The sequence below is a fragment of the Copadichromis virginalis genome, linkage group LG5, assembly GCF_057382275.1.
Source record: "Copadichromis virginalis isolate Kocher_CV1m ecotype Utaka linkage group LG5, C_Virginalis_male_GT1.1, whole genome shotgun sequence".
Lineage (NCBI taxonomy): Eukaryota > Metazoa > Chordata > Actinopteri > Cichliformes > Cichlidae > Copadichromis > Copadichromis virginalis.
This window is the reverse complement of record NC_140622.1, coordinates 29,022,628-29,046,751: the sequence shown is the minus strand read 5'-3', so window position 1 is coordinate 29,046,751 and position 24,124 is coordinate 29,022,628. Positions and strand designations below refer to the sequence as shown.

General features: G+C 39.2%; 1 protein-coding gene across 1 annotated transcript; it reads right to left on the bottom strand.

Moving 5' to 3' along the window:
• Positions 1-10,080: 10,080 nt before the first annotated feature.
• On the bottom strand, positions 10,081-22,486 carry tomm34 (translocase of outer mitochondrial membrane 34). Its single transcript, XM_085457251.1, has 8 exons — positions 22,239-22,486; positions 20,587-20,736; positions 17,621-17,720; positions 17,171-17,323; positions 16,398-16,570; positions 16,040-16,187; positions 14,750-14,876; positions 10,081-12,991 (listed from the first exon to the last, which is right to left on the bottom strand). Exons 2-8 carry the CDS (start codon positions 20,714-20,716, stop codon positions 12,890-12,892), a joined length of 933 nt encoding a protein of 310 aa, XP_085313377.1. The 5' UTR covers positions 20,717-20,736; positions 22,239-22,486; the 3' UTR covers positions 10,081-12,889.
• Positions 22,487-24,124: the final 1,638 nt, after the last annotated feature.

The following is a 24,124-nucleotide window of genomic DNA, read 5'->3' as shown; positions in this document are numbered from 1 at the left end:
CCTGAAATCCACCTCCTGTCGGGTGCTGTTGAACATCGAGTACTACTGTCCCCCCCCTCGGTTATAAACATGTTCATTTATCTTTGCAAATGCTTGTTTTTTTTTCTTTGTCTTTTTAATTACTTTTGTGTGTTTGTATAACAAATCAAACTAATCTTTGTGGTTTTTGGAGACTGTAAAATTGTAAAACATTTTTAGAGCTTAACTGTAAATCTGTCTTTTGGAAAACAGAACGGTTTTGTGGATCTTGTTCGTTGAACACATGCTTGCAGAGAACTTTTGAAGCCGTTGCAGTCAGCTGCTCTTTCACGCTTGGGCTTTTTTTTTTTTTTCCTCTCCTTTCACCCAGTCACTTTTTTGTTTAGTTTTTTTGGTACTTATCCCCTCACACCATCCCCGTCCCAGACCCCTCGCTTCCCTCTGCGCCCTCCTCACTGCTTGCACGGGCAAGTTCAGACAAGTTCTCACTTGCTGCTGAATAGTGTGATCAACCAGCAAGAATGCACGCTTTCATTTATCGCAGTACAAATCTGCTGCCGCAGAAATTGTGCACTCTGTGGACCGACACTTAAACTCACTGCTTCCTCATTTCTTACCTGATCGTTCCAGGTGAGCTGCAGAGGAAAAAAATATCAGTAAGATGGACCTAAAAATACAAATCGGACTTGATTGTGAAATTCTGCTAACAACATGCAAAAATATTTGGCCTTTTTAAGCTCGAAACTAAAATGAGACTTGTTAGAGATGTAAACAAAGGAAGCATTGTTTTTAAATGTCACCTGTGGTGCAGTTAGAGTCCACAACAGGTGCACGTGTGGGAGGGAGAACACGTAGTTCGGACCAGTTTTGCTAAGCATGCGTATATATGCCGAGGCAATCTAAAGATCTGTCCACTGCATCAAAAGGAGGCAACGCTCAATCAGCAACTTACGGTACATTTTCTAGCTCATTTTCCAATCTCACTCCTGGTTTTCTTTTCTGGCAAACGTTTCCTCCCAGTTTTTGCAGTCCAATATCAATATACTGTTCGCGCTCTGAAGCAAGGCAAACCCCCACAATTGACCCCCGTTTTTAGACTGAGATGTGATGAAATATAGGCGGACATCAGCTAACCAGAAATCCTGTTTTTGTTTTGTTGGTAGCGCTGCCCCCCCCGCCCCCCGCGCTCAGTGTCACAATAACCTTGTCATCAACCATCTCGACATTCCACTCTGTAGGTGTAGAGAAGTCATACGTCTCAATGTTTTTGTTTTACTTTACTTTGCTGGGGACACATGTTTTCATGCACTGATGTTTAAAAGGTTGGAAAAGCAGGAAAAAAAAACAACCCAGTTCCTCCCTCCTGCCGCTCTTTTTCTCGTTAGCTGAACAAAAAGGCAGTTATTCTACGCTTTTTAAGGAAAAAAATGATCCCATGCAGTAGTGAATGTGGCACCGAGCCTGTCTGTATATCTGGTATCTGAAATCATTTTGTTTTTACTGACCAGTATTCTGCTTAAAATAAAAAAAAGGAAAAAAAAAAAATAACCCAAAAAATAACAACAACAAAAAAAGTTTGCTTCTGTGACGGTTTTATTGCTTAGCAGCGCACGTGGTTGTGAAAATTTAGAGTTAGCTTCAGGACACCTATAAAAATGAGAAAATGACAAAAAAAGAAGAAAAAAAAAAAAAAAACCACCCTTCGATACCCCCCCACCCCACACCCCTCCCTGGTTATTGACGTAATAATAGATTTGTGTATGTCTTTTAAAAAAAAAAAATTCCAACTCTAGTTTCACCTTACATGTTATAAACAGGACAAAATGTAAAAGACGATTTAAAGTGAAATAAAGGTTTTATCAGTTCGAATCGGCCCTCTTCTGTTTATTATCACCAATGGCCACATGGTTTTTGTTTGTTTTGGGGGTTTTTTTGTTTGTGGAGTTTTCTGATTAAAGATGAACGCCGTCCAAGATGTCACATCTGGGAGTTAGTGACAGCCAAAGTCAGAAACGAGTTTTAAAGCACAGTTGAGGCAAAAATGCAAATATTCAGCAGTACAGCAGGAGCTCGCTGTATTCTTCTGCTTTTAGAACGGTCGTTTGTAAAATAAGGAAGCATCAGATGTTTGCTGTCTTTATGAGGTCCGAGTAACTATAGTTGGAACTTCTGCCTCTGATGTTTTTCTCTTCCCTCTACCTTCAGCCATAAAGGTTTTTCTTTGGTGTGTTTAGATATCAACGGATTTGCATTTTATCAGAAAGAAACGTCAGCTCAACGTGGCTTTGATTAAATTGTGGACATTAAGCATCACACCTTTACAAACTCTTATCGAGTATCCAGATCCAGAGACTCAATCCATGCATGGCTTGAAGGGAATTTTCATCAGCATCAGACTTTTTATATTCAATTTATATTATTTCTCGTGTAGTGGTTCACTTCCTTTATAATTTTGCTTTGTATACATGCAGAACATAATATGACGTAACAAAACTCCACTTCTGTGCATCCCTTACAGTCATCTGAATGATTACCACAGCCTGATGTAGCCACTGTGTTGAACTGGGCATTTTGAAGCCTCAGTGTTGGGATTTTGGAACCAGAAGTCGCCATGTTTAGTTTATTTCAAGGCTATTTAGCAAGCTGCATCGTTACCCTGTGAAGGTAGAATGTGAAGACACAAGTCAGCTTTTTTGGCTAAAAAACAGACTCGTAAAACACTAGAATTTCACTCGGAGACTGAAGCACAAGGTGAGTCATAATTTTAGTCAGATAACCAATTAAAAATGCTCCAGAGGTCTCCGACAGCTCACACGAATAGGTTACATTTGGTTCTATGAAAATGAAGGGGAGGCCTCTCAGATACTGATGACTTACAGCTGTCTGTGTCAGGACACTTGTAAGGAAAAGTAGCCCCACCCCTAACCCCAATATCCAGGTGCATGAGTTATTGAAAACATTGATGACTGGGGCTGTACTTTCCATGGAAACCAGAATCACTTTGTACCAGCTGGCAAACATCTTTTTTTTTTCCCCCCATGTGTGTGACGTGTGTGTGTGTGTGTGTGTGTTTGAGATAAGCGGATGGATGATGTTGTTTTTTTTTAAATCTGCTCTTCACTGAATATTTATGGTAACCTCTGAACACTGAGTTGTAGGGATTTAATCAATCGGTCTATGAGAATGGGGGGGAAAAACCTTACCAGATTAAATTGCCAAATCTCGTGATTAAGATGTTGTTCTTCTATGTATCATTCACTCAGGCCTATTATGACATCTTGCATGTCTGCACGACACACTGTATAGCCTCTTTTACATCAGAACCATGATCCTTCAACTTAACTTTCACTTTGTGAAGTGGAGGAGCTCGGAGGGAGCTGGGTGGGGCAGGAGAGAAGTGAAGAAGATGTCTGTCCAGAAAAGACTTCCAGGGAGTAATCTAAGGATGTTTTCACATATGTACTATTTAGCAGTGGCGTGTCCAGCGGGGTGGCCTGGGGGGGCACAGGCCACCCCCCCAACCAGACTGGCCACCCCAGGTGCCACCCCAAAGGCAAAACAATAAAATTCAATCAAATATCAAATGTACGATTATGTTTTCACGGTGAAGCTCAGATATCCGAGTGTAAGTGAATGCAGCATTGGCTTCTGCGCTATGTGCATCAAGTTAGCAAAGGTGGGAGAGCCAAGCACGAAAGACGGCACTGCACGAAACAATTTTTCGGTGAAAGAAAATGACAGAATAAATGTCCCGGTAAGTAATATTAAGTTTGTTGAGTTTAGTAAACTTCGGTGAAATTAGAATACCAAGGAAAAAATTACACTTAAAGAATTATTGCAGCCGTCGAATATTTCAGACAGTATGCTACTGAGGGCAGCTAACATAAGAGTTATGAGTTATAAGATATAATCTAAGTCGTAACATTGCTGTATGGAGCTGCAGATTTGGTTGCAGGTTAACATAGCTGGACTGGCCATCGGGCATACCGGGCATATGCCCGGTGACTTATTTTTTATTTTTTTTTGTAATGGCATGAACAATGAGAGGTGGTGGATTGGCCAGATGCAGGTCGATGTGTAAAAATAACTCAGTTGTTTGGTGGTGTCTATGGCGGGGCTTCCACAGAGGCCAGCAGGTGGATGAGGGAAGGGGAGGCAGGAGGAGAGCCCCGAGGCGGCCACCAGTCCGAGTGTCAGGTGAACTGAACTTCAGGTAAGAAGTTATGACCTGCAGTCTATCTGGGTCAGATATAAACCAAGTTTAGGTGGAGTTTATTTTTGTTGTGCTGACTTTTTACTGTCAGTTACAATAACTCGTACTGCGTTCTAGCCAGCTTGACGGAGTTTTTATACAGCTGGGTGGGTGCTATGATGTTACTGATAGTGAACTTCTCTCATTCTCCCCCCCTCCCTCTCCTGTTGCTACTTCAATCATGAAACTGATCAATGATCAGCTGATCGGCTTTTTTCTCTTGTTTATTTATCGCCCACTTTGCGCCAGAAAGGAAACCAGCAGATGTCGCGCTAAACAACAGCAGCACGTTTAAGCTTGATCAGCTTTTGTTAGAATTTATTTAATATTAATTTCTAGTATCAGCTGATGTTTGCTGGAGCCACAGCTGTAAACCTGCTGGTCATGATGTCGGTTTGGTTATGTGGTGAGAGGGAAACATGAAGATGAAACCAGGAGATGTCCTTACTGAATCATCAGAGCTGAACAAGTGATGGAGAAACAGGTTTACCTTTTAGGTGACATGGATGAGTTGAAGGGAAGTTATGAACTGTTTCTGAGAGACAAATAACACCAGGATCCTTTTTTATGTAGCTGACAGCTGGTAACTGTGCAGGGGCGGGTCTAGGAAAGTTTTGCCAGGGGGGCCAGGTAGGGCATTAACAGGCAAAAGGGGGGCACAAAGAAATACCTTTCTTTCTTATTCTCATTTAAAATGTCTAGCTTTTATTAAATAATTATCTAAATCTTACAACCAAAGTTTTTATCTGATGTAAAATGTATAGAAATCATACATATACCAACAAGACGGTGTACATATGGAAAAGATATATATAAATTTTATAAAGTTTGTATCTGTCTTGTGTGAAACTTGTATGAAAAGCATACAAGAGTAAAAACAGATATAAGATCCCTTGAAAGATTATATAATGAATCTTGTATGTTTTGGATACTAAAACAACATATGAAAGTAATAAGAAAGTGGCCACTTTCATGAGTAAATCATGTAAGTTTTTACTATTTCTTTTCCATATGGGACTGTCACAACAGCATTTGTTTTCATTCAAAGGCTTTATGGCTTTAATACCTGGTGGGTCGGTCTGTAGTCAAAATGCCCGATTTTCTGTCCCAGTCCAGCCCTGCAGGTTAATACTGGCAGTGTCACCATGCCAGCTGACTGTATTTCATCATCAGCCAGTGTTGTTCTTGATCAATATTACCAAAGTTTACCATAAGGCAGCATAGAAAGTATTTACTTGCTTTCAGGTTTCATTCAAATGTTAGTCTTTTCAGTTGTTTCCCCACTTTTTTCCTGTTTCAAAATCACCAGTTTGTGAGAAGATTATCTTCTTTTTTTTAACAGGCAGATAAAGTTTTACATTGGAATTGGCTAATTTGTCAATTGTTTGTTACAAATGTTCGTATTTTAATATTCAAAAATGTTTTTCCCAAAACACATGTGCACTATATGTCAGTAAAAATACTATGCAAATATTGCTGTCCTTGAATACTGAGTAAACACTGACAAAGCACTGATTGTATCTCTTGTACTTTATCAACACAGTATCTAAAAACTTTGCACCATAGTGGTTAAAATCTCATTCGAATAAGAGTTAAAAGCGCATTCGGTTATTAGGTTTATAGGGTTATTGAATTATGGTTAACGGTTGGTAGGTCTGTGAAGGTTCTCAGTCATCCAGGTCATCGTAGTCAAAGGAGCTTGCAAGCTCCTTTGATTAACGGTTGGTAGAATTTTTTTTTAACTTTATCTGCCAATTACATCTGCCACCCTTCCAAATCTGTGCCCCTACCTGGCCCCCCCAACAAAAATTTTCTAGACACGCCACTGCTATTTAGGTGCTTATAATTGATCTCTGCTTGGTTTTTGCTGTGGGATTAGTTAATTTGTGCAAATGCCATCACAATATCTGGGTCAACCGCTCGGACTACAGAGCTACATCTCCAGAGAGTTTATTCTATGGTGAGAACATGATTCAAGCTCAATCTGACCTGACTACCAGGTGTACACTGCAATCTTCCTGTAGGCTGGTATGCTTTGCATTCTGCAGCAGAGTAAACAAACTATAGCAACTATCCTGGTGCATTTAGTTTGCTGGAAATGGTCTCCAAATAAATATAAATCTTAAAGGAAAATGTTCTTGTTACCACCCTTTGTCATGTGTTTACATTGTTATATAAGATGAATGTTCTCACGTGGTTTGGATGAGGCCACCCTTGGAGTTTCGTTTAAGAAAAAAAAAAAAAAGCTACAAGTTTGCAGATCCATCAGCTGATTCAGATCGAATGAGCAATGGGTGTTAAAAGACCTTGATCAAACAAACCTGCCTCTCCCTGAACCTGGATCTGCAGGTTTCTTCTGGTTAAAATTTAGTTTTTCCTTCCCACTGTTGCCAAGTGCTTGCTCAACAGTGGTTGATTGAAGGTGCCTTGAAGGAGCTGCTGTCATGATTTGGCGCTATGTAAATAAAACTACTGAATTGAATAGATGTACAATGTTGGTACAGGATCAACATTTCACCTGGCCAGTCACGTCTAAGCGTTCAGGTAGCATTACCCAAGAAGCTATTAAGAACTTTCACTAGGAAACTAACATGACTAGCCTAAATTTGGCTAACAAGAAAACGATGATACAATTTTTTTTTTTATTATTTTTTTGTATAAATTAATAAAGAAAACATCTGAAATGCTTACCAGAAGAGTTTTATATAAACAAAGGGGTTTTTCCCCTCCACATTCCAAGATATGACCGTTGATCCTGGACCAACATTATGAGGATGATGGAGCCTCAACACCAACACGGGGATATCAAATAGACCAGTATAGACTACATAAAGCACATGACATCACTTTGAAATGTTTATAAATTTCACATTGGTCTCACTGTTTGAAATGTATTCTAAAACTTTTTGAATTGGAAAAGACTGCAAACGTAGCACCTCCACTTTATACACTGAAACAGCCATCTATCTGGAAAACTTTACTATTGTTATAGTTGCCATATAAGTGGGTTTGCAGTTATAGTAAAGGAATAAACAACCATCACTTTTAAAAAGGTTTGACTTGAGTGTGAAATTACAGCAGTGGAAAAAGTTTAAATGTTTGAACCAATGGGAAGGGGGGAGAGGGTTTGCTTCAGGCAGCTGGTTTCCAAGAAAAATGGAGAGCCAACAGAATCTAAAGGCACCTCTGCTACAAACAACTATTTAAAGCCGGAGGAATTTTACCCTCCAGTATCCCCTGAAGTGAATATTACTGTGATGGAGGACCACGCTGGTCCCAAGTCACGTCAGTTTGAGGCATTTGCTTCAGCCCCAGTAACGCCCAGAGCCACTGCTCTAAGAGCTGATGCAATCTGCAACCGTTTCCAAGCCGTCTGAGGGGAAATAATCTACTCCTCCAGTGCTCACACAGCATCAAAGTACAAAACAATGCACCAAATATGAGAGTTACCTAAAATATCCTGTGAAAGACGGACAGGATGGCGATGGAGTGGTTAGAACTGGTTTGAACCCCTGCTGGGGCCTTTCTCTGTGGAGTTGCATGTGTGGTTTTCCTCCAGGTACTCCGATTTCATCCTGCAGCCCAAGGACATCTATGCTAGGCTAGGTTCACTGATGATCCTAAACGGATTCATCACAGATGTGAAGAAGATAAAGTGATATGTGAACTTGTGACTCTGAAATATCTGACTATATGAACATGACGCAGGTTCAGATACACTTGTATTTAATTTTAACATGTTTTTATATGTTTTTTCAGGACTGACTATGGCAGCAGTGATCTTTTGAAATGCAGATTTAGCTAAAAATGTCAATATTAAGTAGAGGATGGATCATCGGGTGTGCAGCTCAGAGTCTGCACTACCTCTAAACACCCCCTGAATATATCGGGCTCTGGCTGCTCGAGTCTTTCGTATTTTTATCTGTTTGAGCTCGTTTTTGCTCTCCGAGTGTTGAATCCACTTTGATGTGCTGTCTTTCTGAATATTTTATTGTGCGCACACTCAGCGGGGTGAGAGATTGAGTGGTGTGAATGTAGATGATAGTTAACTGCTACTTGAGCATTGTACATCTATTAATTAAGGGCTATGCAGGATTTCTGGATCTTTCTTTGTGTACAGGAGATATTAGACCATTAGTTTTGTGCCCAGAACTATGTAATTTGGTAAAACTGAAACTGAATTACTGAAGTTAGTTAGTCAAGCTGAGCATAATGAGACACATTAGGAGGTAAAGAGGTGTTAAAGGTTACGTCAGGCCTGATGAAGAACGGTTTTGTCTGTGAACCTTATTTTTTTATTGACTGCATTGCAAAATGCCAACCTGTTTTTCTTTTTGTTTTTTTTATCTGTAGTTCACAGGAAACACTATTAGATTTGACAGATACTTTCTTTTTCTTTTAGAAAACTAGTTGAGAGGAAAGACAAGCTGCTGTAGTTCTTTGTAAGTGCTTTACAGTTAAGTGAAGTTGTTGGCTTCTCTCCTGCCTGACTGAACTGGACCGGATCTGGGGAAGGAGTCATGTCTGAGTGTGCTGCCAACAAAAACAGCACTTATCTCAATTTCTTGGTTGCACTTTCGATTTGAGGCTGACTTGTGTGTACAGATGAGGAGGAAAACCTCCAAACATAACAAATGGAATTCGATGTTTTCATTTGACTATAAAATATGCTAATCTTTATGTAAAAAAAATAAAAAAATAAAAAAAGCTATGCTGATGATTTCTGACAATATTTTCACGGACCGGCCTTTAAGTTGTTGCAGATAAATAATTTATGCATAACACACGGGAAAAGACCCAGGGAAACAGCGTTAACGATAAAAACGATTAAAAAAAATAACGATAAAAACTGGTAAACACCCTGAAAACTATACATTTCACACTCGAGCCTCAACTCTCGCGGCCCGGTATCAAACGACTCAGGGACCGGCCCGGGGGTTGGGGACCGCTGAATTTAATGACTCTGAAAGTGGTATGGTTGTTGGTGCCAGACAGCCTGGTGTGAATACTTCAGAAGGTTCTGATCTTCCCAGAGTTTCCCACATAAAGAAGAGAAAGTATCCAGTGCATCATGGGAAGCCTCTCAGCAGTCTAGGCCTATTATAGCATAACTAAGGGATGGTTCAGGATAAGCTGATCCAGCCTGTAACTATTGGAATCAGTTTTTTAAATAAAGGGAAGTTTTAAGACTAATCTTAAAAGCAGAGCGAGTGTCTGTCTTCTGAATTCAAACTGGGAGCTGGTTCCACAAAAGAGGTGCCTTAAAGCTTTATGCGCTGTCTCCCATTTTGCGTCTGAAAGCTCTAGGAACCACATGTAAGCCACCAGTCTGAGAGCGAAGTGTTTGGTCAGGATAATAAGGTACTATGAGGTCTTTAAGATGGGATGGGGCCTTATTATTCAAGATTTTGTAGGCAAGAAAGATTTTAAGTTTAATAATTCGTGTCATATTGAAAAAAGATTGCACAAAGCCATCCAGATTTTAAAAAAATTATTTCTTCTTGCTGTTTATGTTACATAGACACAAGCAAATCCATGTGTAGTTGTGTATAAATCAATGAGACGATCAAATCCTACAGTAAGTATGACGCTGTATGCAGCACCTGGTCAGCTTAGCAAATTGGGGGAAACTGTAAACCTGTGTCACTTGTGTCATTTGTCTTTTTTAGAAGCAGCAACACCAACACATATACAAAATAAGGTATCTTAGCACTTAAAGGGGTAAGCTAATAACTACCAAGCTAGTAGGGGTGTAGTTAGTTTGTCTTACTTTCATCTGATGCTCTGCCAAGTGATCAAGTGCTGTCATATTTTATTTTAAAGACTAAAAGAAGGTAGAGCATGCTCAATCTTTTTTTCCCCTCAAATTTATTTGCAGTTAAAACAGAAGCAAGTGACAAAACTAAAATAACAAACTGCAAAAACAACAGTGAGATAAAACAAAGGATCAAGCATAGATGTGCTTCAAAGTTTCCCTGAATGAATAACTTGATATACATGTGGAGGTGCGGTCACTGAAACAAAAAACATGATTTTAGCTTCAGCAGATGAAAGATGGACACAGGCACTTTAGTCAGGATGGAGATGCTAAGCTACAGCAAGTTAATAAGAAATTTTACTCTATCTACAATGAAATAGAAAGTTCACAGAATGAGGCAATACTTTGTACATAAGGACCCGTGTGAGGACACTACTACTTGGTTCACATACTGCATATGTCAAGAGAAGGGGAACAAGTCGACGTTCCGAAGCTAAAGTACCAAGCCAACCTCTCTCACTTGGGACAGAGAGAAATGAAATGAAGCAAAGTAGTAAGAATGCGGTGTCCAATAGGTGACAGAGATAATATATGCAGATAACCAGAGAAGGACTCCGCTCTTAGTTATAATTTGAACCATAAACAGACTGCACAAGTCTTACAACCTGGAAATGAGTTGGTATGTTTTATTTCCACTTCACTTGCCTTAAAGTCAGTGCATTTTTTGTTTGTTTTTTTAAATGTATTATCTTATTTATTCTTTTTTAGATGTTCAAAAAAGGTCTGCGGTTAACAGATTTTCATACTTTGTTCAGTTAAGCTTTTCTTGAGTCGTCACCATCGAAGCCTTCATGGTTTCAAAAATCCAGTAAGACTCGTCCATCAAACAGCCCGTTCAACAAGTCTTTCATTGGCTTGTAACAAATGTGCAAGGAGGTGACGGCCACCTGAGAATTTCTACGCTCTCGCATGCCCCATAACAGCCTAGTGGTGTGACGTTAAAGTTAGAAGCAACCTTGGTGAGGTTTGTTTATAGCAAGCGAGTCAAACATGGGTCCAACACACCCATTACATGTCAGGTGACAGTTCGATCAATAACAACTACATTTTTATCAATAAAACGTACTGCTGAGATACCAGCATGGATCAAAAGCAGTGAACTAAAATACTATCGTTAAAACTGATGGCTCATTAAAACAGTGGAACATTTACAGACTTCACATCTTTAGCAGGTCAGCTAATGTAATTTATCAGTGGCTCTCGACCACTGCAGGTCAAATTGCGCCATATGTGGCCCTTTAACTACAATGAGTTGAACACCCTTGGTTTGTGTCCTAACATTAACATTTTACAGCTCGCAACTGCTTATTCTTAAAGCACAAACATATCATGAATTTTTAAAGATCATCATTCTGTACAAAACGTACAGGTATTACAAAATTTTACTCCCCACTGAGCCTACTTCCTGGGAAAGTCTGAATCACGTTTTGGCTGAAGGAACCGGGGCAGTACGAACTTCTGGGCTGGCCTACAAAAACAAAAAGGCAATTCTTTTGTTGACATCAAAATCTGCAGCATCACTACACCTTCCTACATCGGAGTAATTAAGAAGAAATGCCAAAGAAATGTTTTCCTTTATTCCAGGAAATTAAATCCAAAGCATACATACTGTAGTGATATGCTGCAAAAGGCTTGCTACTTGAACTCTCACACAAACAGCTCTGCAGGCATATGACTGCCTCACAAGTTAACTAGATCAGACTCTACTGAGGAAATCTATGCAAGCTATCCTATATGGCATGGACATTATAAATATCAAAGGACCTAGAAACAGAAACATGTACTCCAAACATGGGATAAATAAGTACACTACCTGAGAGTAAAAACATCTGAATTGGCTGTTACCTTGAAACTTAACGTCTATGATCACCAGTGTTTACAGAAGCTTTGTGATTTAACTCTAAAGTGGGCTTCTCAACAGCAACTGATTTCTAAGGAAAAACTCTTTCAGTTTCTGTCAAAACTTTTGGGATTCATCAAACTTAAAGATAATATTTTATCCATGGTTACCTAAAAGACCTCAGCCTGCTAATATGAAGGCATTTTTTTGCCTTCCTCATGCCATTTATGGCCATGTAGTGGTACCATGACACTCAAGCTCCGATAGTAAGCGCCAACCCTACCCACAGAGCCACCCTCTTTGCTATTCCTGTAGTCTCTCAGATTTCTATGTCATGTCTGATTCAACTTGGCTTATTTTTTGGAGAATTCAGCTGCATCTCAGATTTTGCATCAGCAAAGTAAACTTGTTGACTGACCTGTTTCACAGGGTTTGAATATGATCATAGTTTTTTGTCTTGGAAAAGTCCTTAGGTGCATACCCTTGAGGTAAATTTATTTGTCAAAACATACATTAACATCAAATTTAAGTTCTGGCACCCAGCAGGAGCGTCACGTTAGCTGACTGCCTGCTCAAGTTTTACAAATGACGATGGTAAACGTTTATTCTCAGAACCAGGTTGAGGTGTGTGAGTAAAATAAATAACCATAAATACTGGATGATTGGAAACTGACAAGCTAAAAGTGGTAAAAGAAATATTTCCAAGGCTGCTTCATTCCTATTCCAACATCATTTCTAAGTATCCAGAGCTGATGTGGTTTTCTACAAGCACCTTGAGACCAACTTCATGTCTGTTCAAGTGAGAGTAAACACATCAAACAGGAATTCAGTGAAGGAGTTTTGGGAAACACGGGCCTGGTCTTGGACTCACAGACAGTAGAATCATGTCACTGTTCTGCTATTTTCCACCAACTGATTCTTATAAAAAAAGATGACTTTGGCTTCTTGCACTCAGAGCAGTGACACATCCTTACTGCTGCCTCTAGTCCCTGACCTGTCCTCATTTCTTCTTCTGCACTTCCTGCAGGAGCTTCAAGGCGGCCGAGTTCTTTGGTTCCACTTTCAGCAGAGTGTTCAGATCGTCCACGCAGGCTCTGACGTCCTGCAGGGGAGAAGGCAAAAAGTTTCAGAGATTAAAAATGAAACAATGCTGACAAGGTCAGAGAAACTGAAAGTAAAAACACCTCAGTAGAACAGAGTCAGTGACCAATATCTGCATAAAAACAATCAACACAGTTCAGAACAATGCAATTTAATCCACAGTTGACGTATGTGCTTTCTCACAAGGTGAACTTGAACATTTTTAAAAACAAACCAGCTTGGAACTAACAAGTAAATAATAATGTCTCTTGCCCGCTGCCTTATAGTTTGCATATATTTTGCTATTTAGTTTTAAATTTTCATTCATCTGAGAAAACAACTCAATCAGTTTACTTTGAGAAGATCCCCTTGCCATTATTTTGATAGGACCTGAGCATCAACTGAACTTTCTGTTTCATGTTTCCCTGTGAACAGTCTGATCAGATTGCTGTTGTTGTGGCAGTCTCGACTGTCATCCTGTGACGGGTCAGGGTCTGATTCCACCACGTTGGACTGCATCAGGCAACAGTAGTCCTTGTTCTGTTCTGGACATCTATTTGGAAGTCTTGAGGCTCACAGACCAGATTCAGAGCAGAACAAGGACGACTGCCTTTGGGTTCAGTCAAAGACAGTAGAGGATGAGGAAGAAGTTGATAACTATCCCATTACTTTTTGTCACAAAGCATATGTGCTTTATTATTTATTTATATATTCACAAATTCAATCTATTTCTATGGGAAACACTAAACATGGGTAAACAAGTGACACTAATCACATAATGAAGGCTCTCTTGTGTTTAAATACACCTCTGTTTAGCTACCATTTAATATTAAAACGGGATTACAGTCACACTTATGACTGTAAGTGTGACTGTAATCCCACATGACAAAATAAATGTTCAAACTGATTTTTTTCTAAATTCCATCTCAAAGTAGATCAAGATACAAAACGTCACCCAGCAAAAAAACGAGTCATTTCCTTTAGTACTTTGTGACAATGAAAAAAAATGCCGTCCAAAACGATGAAAAAACGAGTTCCTCTCTGCACAACCAGCTGAATGATTTAAAGCCCACAACTAAGACAGGAACAGCTGGTACTAGGTGGTTAGCATTGACTGAGCTTTAAAAAAAAAAAAAAAGAGTGAACGAGTGACTAGTGCCCTAGTCTGGGTAACCGGTAGACAATGCCTTCTTGTTTCTTCTCTATCTGAAATAACTACTATTTTTATTCACGTCTTTAGGTGACCTGATCTTGAACCCAGCTGAGATAGTGCTAGCTATGATCAATGATGTAGTATTGAGATTCACAATCACAGGAAAAGAAGAACATGAATAAAGAAAATACATGATAAATCTTTGTTTATTTTGCACCCCTGCCCCCTCTTTTTGTTTTCTTGCGCTGGCAGGTTATCTGTTACTCAAGGCAATGGAAGAGGAGACACTGATAATTGGATGTCTAGATAAAAATCACGTTGAACAATATGAGGTGGAAATGAAGAATCGACTCTCTTCGTGTCTTTTTGACAACTCAAACCTCCAAACACTGACTTGAGCTTTTCACTGCATGTAGCTGTGAGTGCCGAGCTTACTGTCTCCCCTGTGTGTTTTGACTACTAATGAGGAGAGACTGTCAGGGGAAACGCTGGTAATTATCAAGGCAGGAAATGCTTTTTATTTTGTCGCTTAGCTTGAAAACCTGCAGACACTTTTGAAACTAACGTCTGATTGCGCTGTGTGGGAATCAGAAGCTGGAGCGCGGTGATGAAGACTCGTGCTCTTACCTTGAGTTCCTTGTGAGCCTGAGCCCTCCTGTAGAGAGCCTTGACATTGTTGCTGTCAATCACCAGCGCCTCGTCACAGTCTCTGATGGCGTCTCTGTACTGCTTCACTGACAGGTAGCACAGCGCCCTAATCACACAACACACAGTAAACCACATTTAAAACATCTGGGCGCATCTTTATTTATTTGAAGGTCCAGTCAAACAATAATGTTGCCATGATGTATTAATTATCAATCTAAAATGCTTCACTACATGTATAACACTCTGTGATCAGAGCACTCCAAAATGGATGAATCTGAATTTGTATTTATTTTCAGGTTCTTCAAGATTATTCATTTTTTTGTCTAAGCTTTTATTTAACTGACACACCTAAAACTTTACCTTTAAATGCTTTCTAGCCTCTTCATTTGTTCATTTGTTACTGAAATATTTTTAAATGTGAACTCCATTTCAACGAACTCTAATATCCAGCTAAAGTGTTTTTTGTTTACTTTTTAATTTATATTTATCTTAGTCCAGGGCCATCATGTGATTCAGACTGATTCTTTACCATTCATTGTCAGAAATCCACATTAAGGATCCTCCAAAGAAAATATAACAAGCTAAGGGGCCGAATTCATGTCACAGTGCGGCAGAGAAATAGAGTCCCGGCATTTCTTTAATATTTTTTTTTGTGTTTGTTATTGTTTTCTAGTGCTACTGTGTTATGTTTACTCATGTCAAAAAGTCAGGAAAGACTTAAGTGTAAAGTAATATCTGTGTACTGAGCTAATGATTTTAGCATTTTTGTCCAGTCACGCAGAAAAACATGACTCATCTACTGTGCAACAGCAGTTAGTCCATATAAGCTACAGCTTGCAAATTTCCATCAGCCACTAAAAAACAGGCTTAATAGGCAATGGGCATTACACAGAAACTGCCCAACATAGTACAAATGCCTCCTGATTAAATAAAGCAACTGAATATTAAAGCAGAGAAAAGTTATCAAAACAAAAATCTTAAAATGTATATTATGAATACCATGTCATCTTTAAAGTTTTCATAGGTATGCAAATCCCTTTAACACAGTTTCAACGATATTGAAATCATCCACCTTTGTGAACATATTACTATTCTTATATAGTCAGGTTTTTTATAACTGCCAAAGCTATATTTAGCTAAATCTGTAGGAGTCTTTATTTTATAAACAAACAAAAACAGGACCAAATAATATATGATGGTTGATATATTCGTTGGAGCAATATTAAATACAACACTGCAGAGACACAGATGTTGATGATCAAGGCTCACCGGTTGGTGTAGGTGGTGACTTCTGTAGGGTTGTGTTTGAGGCTCTGGCTGTACTTCTCTATGGCCTTCTTGTGCTCTCCTTTCTTCACCAGGGCATTGCCTTCTTCTTTTAAGGCCTGAGCTTTCTTTATCTCTTTATCACTGGGAGCTGAGGAGAAGGTAAGGAAAAGGTGGGGGGCATAAAAAAGAGAGTTTGAATATGATAATGCTGCTCCGTCTCTAAGTAACTTTTAAAAAAATCCAATGAATGGTTATGTTTTCATGAAGCTGGTCAACTCTTTGACACTAACAAGGAACTCAGTCAATTCAAATCAATAACATAATTTTAAATAACATAATTTTTCATAAATCTATGTACCAGGTTTTTTTGTTTGCGTTGTGCCATTCTGCTGAGGTGTTGGACTTTGTTGGGTGACATTGCCTGCAGACTTTTGGGCAAGTTTTTCCTTCACAGACAGAGGAACTGTGGGAATGGGAGGAAGCTTTTCTCTCCATGACGGACCGTCTGTCTCTGTGAGTGCCTTTGTCATCCTGAGAAACAGTACAACAGTGACAAGAATGTGAACAGAGAAGAAGCTGAAAAACAAACTTTTTGTGCTTCTGCCCACAAGTTCAGGTTCTGTTCTTGAACTATGGAACCAAGGAGTCAACACTTTTACTTTTAGAGATACTGTGAAGACACTTCTGTTAATGTATTTACAAATACTCATGTGTAGGTCTAATGTCAGGTCTGTGTATTTTCATTATGGTTTCATAATCTCTTTCTTGGGGACGGGGGATTACAGAACAGTGTTTAAAACCTACAACAGACCAAGAAGATGCATAAACCATCTGTTTTTTTAAACCTCCTAAAACAGATATTTCTGTACTGATATTTCTGCAAAACTGTAAATTGTAAAGTGTAAACTGGTTAGATTTGTTTATTTCGATCTGGAAAATCAAACTCGGAAACAACTGTGATTGGTCTACTTGGCAGTAACATGCCATACAAACACAATATGTTGATATTGTTCACAGTGCGATTGGAAAGGCTCGTATTAAGGTACTGCAGCTATAGAAACTCAGAGATGGTGAATATTATATTGTAAGCTAAAATATAACCATCACTCAGCTAGCTAACAGACAACATACCTGTTGGTGCCATCGTGAGCTGCTGCTATGTTGCAGTCAATCTGTAGAGCAGTTTTGTAGTCTACGTAAGCTTGCCTATAACGCTCCAGAGCTTCGGAGGCAGCAGCACGACGAAGCAGAGACTTCACATTGAACTGGGATAACTCCAGAGACCTGAAAGAAAACATGTTAAAATCATAATTTAGATAATATTTTGATAATGAACAGGCTGAAAATGGACGTATCGTCATTAAAAATTTAACAATAAGTTTAATGGACAAAACTACAGAAGTCAATATACAGAACAGAACAAAACATTGCTTTTATTTCATGTACTTGAGCGTCTCCCTTATGTTACATTACCAAAGGTTGGATGTTCTCACACAATCAAACACCCCAAATAAGAAAATCAGGGTGTAAGATCTGAGGAAAGAAAGATGCATGAAATCCAAATTGCAACATCACACTCACATATTGCAGTCTTTCACACATTCCCCACAGTTGCCATCCTTCAGGTAGCTGGCTGCACGGTTTGAATACAAAATGGACAAATCCTCTGGATTCCTTTTACCTTAACAGGAAGAAAACGATGTGTTTAAGAGCAGATCGTCAAACAACAAATAACCCTATTAATCTGAAGACATGTGCAACTGTTAGAAAGAAAACATTCATTAAATGACCAGAAAACACAAATCACACAACACAGCATTGTAGTGTTGTCAAGCACATTGTAAAATATTTTTAAGTCTTAAGTCTCTACTTATTGCAACATGGCATCAATTCTCAAAAACTGCTTTGCTGTTCCCTGATGCTACAATAGCCATGTTAGAAACTGCGACTAGCGAGGAAGATGAGGGATTTGATACAATTTAATGTTGCACTCAATTCTTATAGCATTTTGCCTGTACTGTAATACTAAATACTAATTGCAGTACTAATTGCACTTATGTGTGCAGCTCTGCACACATAAGTGGAGGAAGCAGATAGAGAGACTACCTAGACTGAGTATATTCACTTGGGATGTCAGTGTACACACACTGATTTTCCCCAAAGAGGTTTTAGTCAGAGCCAATGGAAAGGAAGAAGAAAATAAAAGAGCACTGGTTTTACATTCATATGGGTTTCATTTTATTGTTTAAGACCTTTTTTACTAAATATCTTCTGCTGCTCCCTTATTCACAAGGGGTCACCAGAGCAGGTAGCTTTGCATATTTGTTTTGGCAGAGTTTTATGCCAAAAGCCCTTCCTAATATAAACCCACAAGCAAACTGTCTCTTGCCAGCGCAATAGCGCAAACTCTGCAGTATTGCACTATGGAGCCACTAGGACAATTTTTTGTATGTCAGTTTAAAAAAGAAGAAGAAGAAAAATGTAGGGATGGGAATTAAGAACCAGTAATAGGTTCCCAATAATTCAATTCCTTGGAATTGTTGGTCTGCTTGCCTATCGATCCTGCTTATCTGTGTGCTGGAGGAGGAAAATAGCGGTTCAGTCTACAGCATGTACTTATTTTTATTGCACAAAAGGATGAGAGTGCAAACTACATCCAACACAGAAACAACTGCATTATGTTGCTAATACAACTTTGGCCCTTTGCAAGCATACTAACACTAAGCTAGCCAAGGACCCAGAGTGATGTTAAAGCTGAGTAAATACCAACCCCTGAACTCAAACCCTGAACTTCAACAGGTAAAAAACGGATGAGCAGTCAGGCTGCAGCCTCCGTTTCTACTTCTATTTTTATGGAGAAACACAAAAGTAATGTAATGTTTCTACAGTAGAATCATAATCACTGTGAAGTAGGGCTGCCACGATTTGTCGACTAGTCACGATTACGTCGACTATCAAAATCGTCGACGACTGATTTAATAGTCGATGCGTCGTTTGAAGCTTTGTAAGATTACAAAAGACGCAGGAATAAGTGGCAGGATTTAAGAGTGTAATAACGGACTGAAACAGAAGATGGCAGCATTGCATGTACAAGGATGTCAGCTACCGTTAAACCCCGAAGAAGAAGCAGCAGCTGTGTCCCAGAATTCATAGCGCGGCCCAGCGCAGTTTCCAACAATGGCGGCAGCTAGTTAGTTTTAATGTTACTCTTATTATTCTTTCTGGGTCACAAAATAAACGTTTAACATATTTTCAGGCGAGAATGTAGCTGTGTAAACCTCAAATATCTGCTCAGTTTATCAGGACACCACATATTTTCAAAAGCGCTCCGACGTTTTCGGAGACATCTGTTACCCACTAGCTCGTTAGCGAGCCGGGGGCTAGGCTCACTAGCGCCGTGAGAACACCGGACTCCCCGCAAATCGTTTTCAAACCCACCGCCGTCTTTCGCTACTCAGGTTAAATATATATGAGTCACTTAGATAACTTAAAATGTTATTGTTTGGCTTTTTTTTTTTTAGTATTTTATTTGTTCCTGAGTAAATCAGTTTGTCTGAGATTAAAGTTATAGTTTTTACACAGCTGAATAAACGTCAAGCAGACAACTGATTATCAGAAGTGTGAGATGCTCCAGAATATACTCCAGTGTCCTGTTATATTTTAGATAGCAAGGAGTTTATTAAACTTCACCGAAACAATCTGCAAATTTCATTAAAATTTAATAAACTATCATCTTGTCTTTATTTTTAGTTAGCACAGACCGTAAACACTTAAAGCTGTAAGCTAATGATAGTTATATAAGAGCAGATGCTGCTGGTGCAATAAGCTGTAGTTTTACGTCCAATGGATGATGATCTGATTAGTCGACTAATCGCAAAAATAATCGGTGACTAGTCGACTATCAAAATAATCGTTTGTGGCAGCCCTACTGTGAAGTCTTCTTGTGCTAGTTTTCATCTTTGCTTTGTGTTCATAACTGAATACTAAGAGAAAGACTGTATGTGTGTCAGCATTAGGATTGGGGTTTTTGTTGAGGAACAGGAATGTGCCAGTAGGTTTATACTGTTAACTGGTAACTATCAGGTCATTTTACAGTAGTGAAATGTTAAAGTAATGAAGGTTATGAGCAAAGAATACTTCACTACTTCCTCTTGGGAGTAGTGAAGTACTACATTACAAAGTACTGCATTTCTTTTAAGAAAAGTGTTCTGTGTAATATATCTTTTGAGTAACAACCTCAATACTGATCAACAAAGAGGGGAAATACCTCCAGCATGCACACACATTTGACCACCACATGCAATTAATCTGCATGAATTTAATGTTTTTGGATATGCTGCTTAATGATGGTGGTGAGTCTCAAAGGAGCCAGTGAGAACCGAATGAGAAGACAACATGAACCTCTAATGGAATTGGAACCACTAAATTGATCAATTTCCATCCCTAGGAAAATGCAGATTTATATCAAATAAGGTCACAGGAACATAAAACATACTTCACACTCATTTCTCGGTGAAGTGTATGCACGCTCAGGTTATAATACTTACTGTTCTTCTCCAGCGCTTTGATTGCCTGGCTGTAGAGATTTGTGGCCTCGCCATATTGGCCTGTCTTGAAACATTCATTGCCAGCTTGTTTCAGCTCAGCCCAGGACTTGGACTTCTGTTTTGGTGGCATGTCTTCTTGCTGGCTCCTACCTAGAATGATACAGTAATGGTTGGTTTATATGTGGATTAAAACATCAGACAATTCAAATGTAACTGAAATGACTCATCAATAAAATACTGGATTTCTATTCATACAAAGGAATAATGTGGACCTCGCCACCTCTGTGTGGTGGCTGAATGAGGCACGTGTTTCTACAACAATTTTGTAAAGAAAGAAATTGATATATTAGTTGTTACACACAGCTTTGTTTATGTGTCAGTCAAGAGAAGCTTGTATCTATATTTTTTGTCAAAGATGCTTCTTCATTGTTTTTTTATTTTTATTTTGTTACTGTATTCACCAGTGTTGGTCTGAAACGGACAATTAACCTGAAAAATGTGTGAAATTATTTTGACAATTAGTTCATCATTTTTTAAGTAAAACTAGAGGGAAAAAAATACTTTTTTAGAGATTTTAGTTTCTCAAAGAGGATTTTCTCCATTCAAAACTAGACAATTGTCTTCGGCTTTTGTTTTGTGCTGTAGAGAAACTGAAACAAAATGTCACAACAAGCCATATACTGAAAGTAATCACTACTTATAAGGTATATATTTTATCATCACTTCAATATAAAAAATTGTACCATAAGCACACCATGAGACTGCCTGATTAACACTAAATCACAAGAGTAATTTTAATTACCAACACTATATAGTCACATTCAGATGCAGGCAATTTTAGATTGACTAACAAGAATATATATCAAATAGCTTTGCTTAGTGCACAGAGGCTTATTTTTGTTTGAGGCCACTGGCAGGGCTGTAAATTAAAGAATTTTCCAAATCTGGAATTAATATAAAATATCTTGTCTAATCTTAAAAAAAAATTTCAATTAGTTACACTGTACAACAATTAAACAATTAAGTTGAAGTCATTTTTTTCTTGCAGTGGTGCTTTATGTTCTCTTCCACATGCCTTTACTTTTTAACCAATTAATTAATTAACATGGTGTCCACAAAAATGTATAGAGTGAAATCCTGCACCCAGCTCTGACATATAACATATGTCATATGACATATAACCACAAACCAATAAAAATACTTTCCACTTTCAGCTTCTGTAGCCTTACTACAACAACAATAATAATAATAATAATAATAATAATACTGAGATTTGATGGCAGCTAATAGTTTGCACTCACATATACCACAGGCTTAACTTAAATCAGTTAAACCTCAGGTTAAAAACCCCACACCAAATTAACAAACCTGCTCATCTAACTGTAAGCTAATCTGGTACCTAGCCGCTAACAGTTACACAGTCATATTCTGTTCATGACATTTTCTCCAAACCATTACTTAAATCCTACTTTCAAAAAGAGCCACAACTGAATCTTGTTTCCTCGAGATTTTGCTTAAAAACGCGTCTTACTCCCACTCTTTCTATGCGTTAACTCGCTAGCTAAGTAATGCTAACTCGTGTGGGTTTTGAATGGTGTTTTATGGCAGCTAACATAGCGTAGCATAGCTTTGCTACTATTAGCATGTCTTACCGGCTGCTCAGTCTGAGAGATCACAACGAGGAAGTTCCCCTCTTCACAAACTATCTGTTGCCCTTATGAACGTTGCTAATAATGGCATTACTCAGTGCATGTATGTTGTCCCGGTGGCTGAGACCCACACTCTGCCTGGGTAGAGTTTAGTACAGGGGGAGGTATATGGAACTTGCCGGCAGTCTCTAGTAACTTCTCAGTTTGCGATATCGGTTTCGCTTCGTTTTAACGTTGTGTTCAAGTACTGTGGTCAGTGTAGGACTTTCACCTGCATGGCGCGCCCTCTGGTGACCATCTGATCAAAGTGTGTTCAGAGACCAGAAACCACAAATGACTCACTGGTTGAGTTTTCAGCAGTAATCGCCACAATAATTTTAACTTTATAAGATAATACATGCAGATTTTTTTATATATGCTTCAGCTTTTGATCGCGAAGCTATAATAAAGCGCAGCTCGTTTTACTTTCGTGGTGAAAAGTCCTTTGCACTATCCTTTCTGTATCTTGAACGCCTCATGAGATAGGGAGAAGCAGTTGTTCGGTTTCTATTTAGAGAGCAAATTGTGTTTCGACATAAATCTCGCGATGGTACATCGTGTCCTATTTAAATCTAAATGTATTTATTTATTTTTATTTTTGGAATCTAGTTTGACGAGTACAATTTAAATGTACAAACATGAGTTCCTATTAGAGTTAGAAACCTTGTAAACGGAGTTGAGAAAATATATGCAAAAGAAGTACTTATAGTCTGAGACTCAGGCAAAATGTAAAAAAGAATTTTAAAAAAATTGCTCAGTTTTGAATGTTTTCAGTGTGCCTTTGATGTTTGGGCCGGTTGGGGTCTCTGTGTGCATGTTTTCTTTGTGCTCAGGATCTTGATCCTAATTCTAGCCAATATAGAAACCATCTAATAGATTACATCAGTCTCAAGACAGCCTCTGCCACCACATTAGATCAATCCCTCTGGGCTCCTTTGATCGGCTCCATCACCTAGCGGGGGTGGGGGGTCGTGGTTTGGTCCCGCTTTCGCCATTGTGGTTGATGTGGAGGTTGGGACGGGCTTAGGGCGTCTGGAGAATCCCTAGGGACGTTATCCCTGGAGGGCTTAACCCAGGGGTTGTAGTCATAACCTGGTTAGTGGCTCTGGTTGCTCTTAGAGGGTGTTCTAAGAGCGATCGTGGCTCAAGAGTTGTTGAGTTGTTGTACAAGTTCGCCTTGTAATCGGAAGGTTGCCGGTTCGAGCCCCAGCTCGGACAGCCTCAGTCGTTGTGTCCTTGGGCAAGACACTTCACCCGTTACCTACTGGTGGTGGTCAGAGGGCCCGGTGGCGCCAGTGTCCTCTGTCAGTGCGCCCCAGGGTGGCTGTGGCTACAACATAGCTTGCCATCACCAGTGTGGCAGGCTTGGGGTTCGGGGGTGCTTCGCCTCCGTGCTAGGGCTCTGGCTGGGCCTTGGGTATAGAGTTTGTTTGGGGAGTGTGATTGTGTGTACAGTGTCCATGTATGTCTATCCCTACGTTGGGTTAGTGCTGAGTATTTGTATATGTGTGCATGAGGGTGGGAATGCATGTTTGTGTCTGTGCCTGTTTGTCCGTGTCTATATATGTCAGGTCGGGTCTTACACTCCACCTCTCTGGGAACTCCCAGGCCCTCCAAAGGCCTATATCCCCTGTGAGTGACAGTTGTAGTGTGTAAGAACACTCAGGTCTCTCTTGAAAAATACAAATTATTAGTATGACAGAAAGGCCAGAAGCATTATTAATAAAAACAAAAATGTTAACCATCTTCCAATAAACATTTTATTTGTATAGTCATAAAAAATGTACAAAATCTACAGTGCAAATAAAACACATGAGTATAGGCCAGTTTACTTCTCAACCACAGGGAGG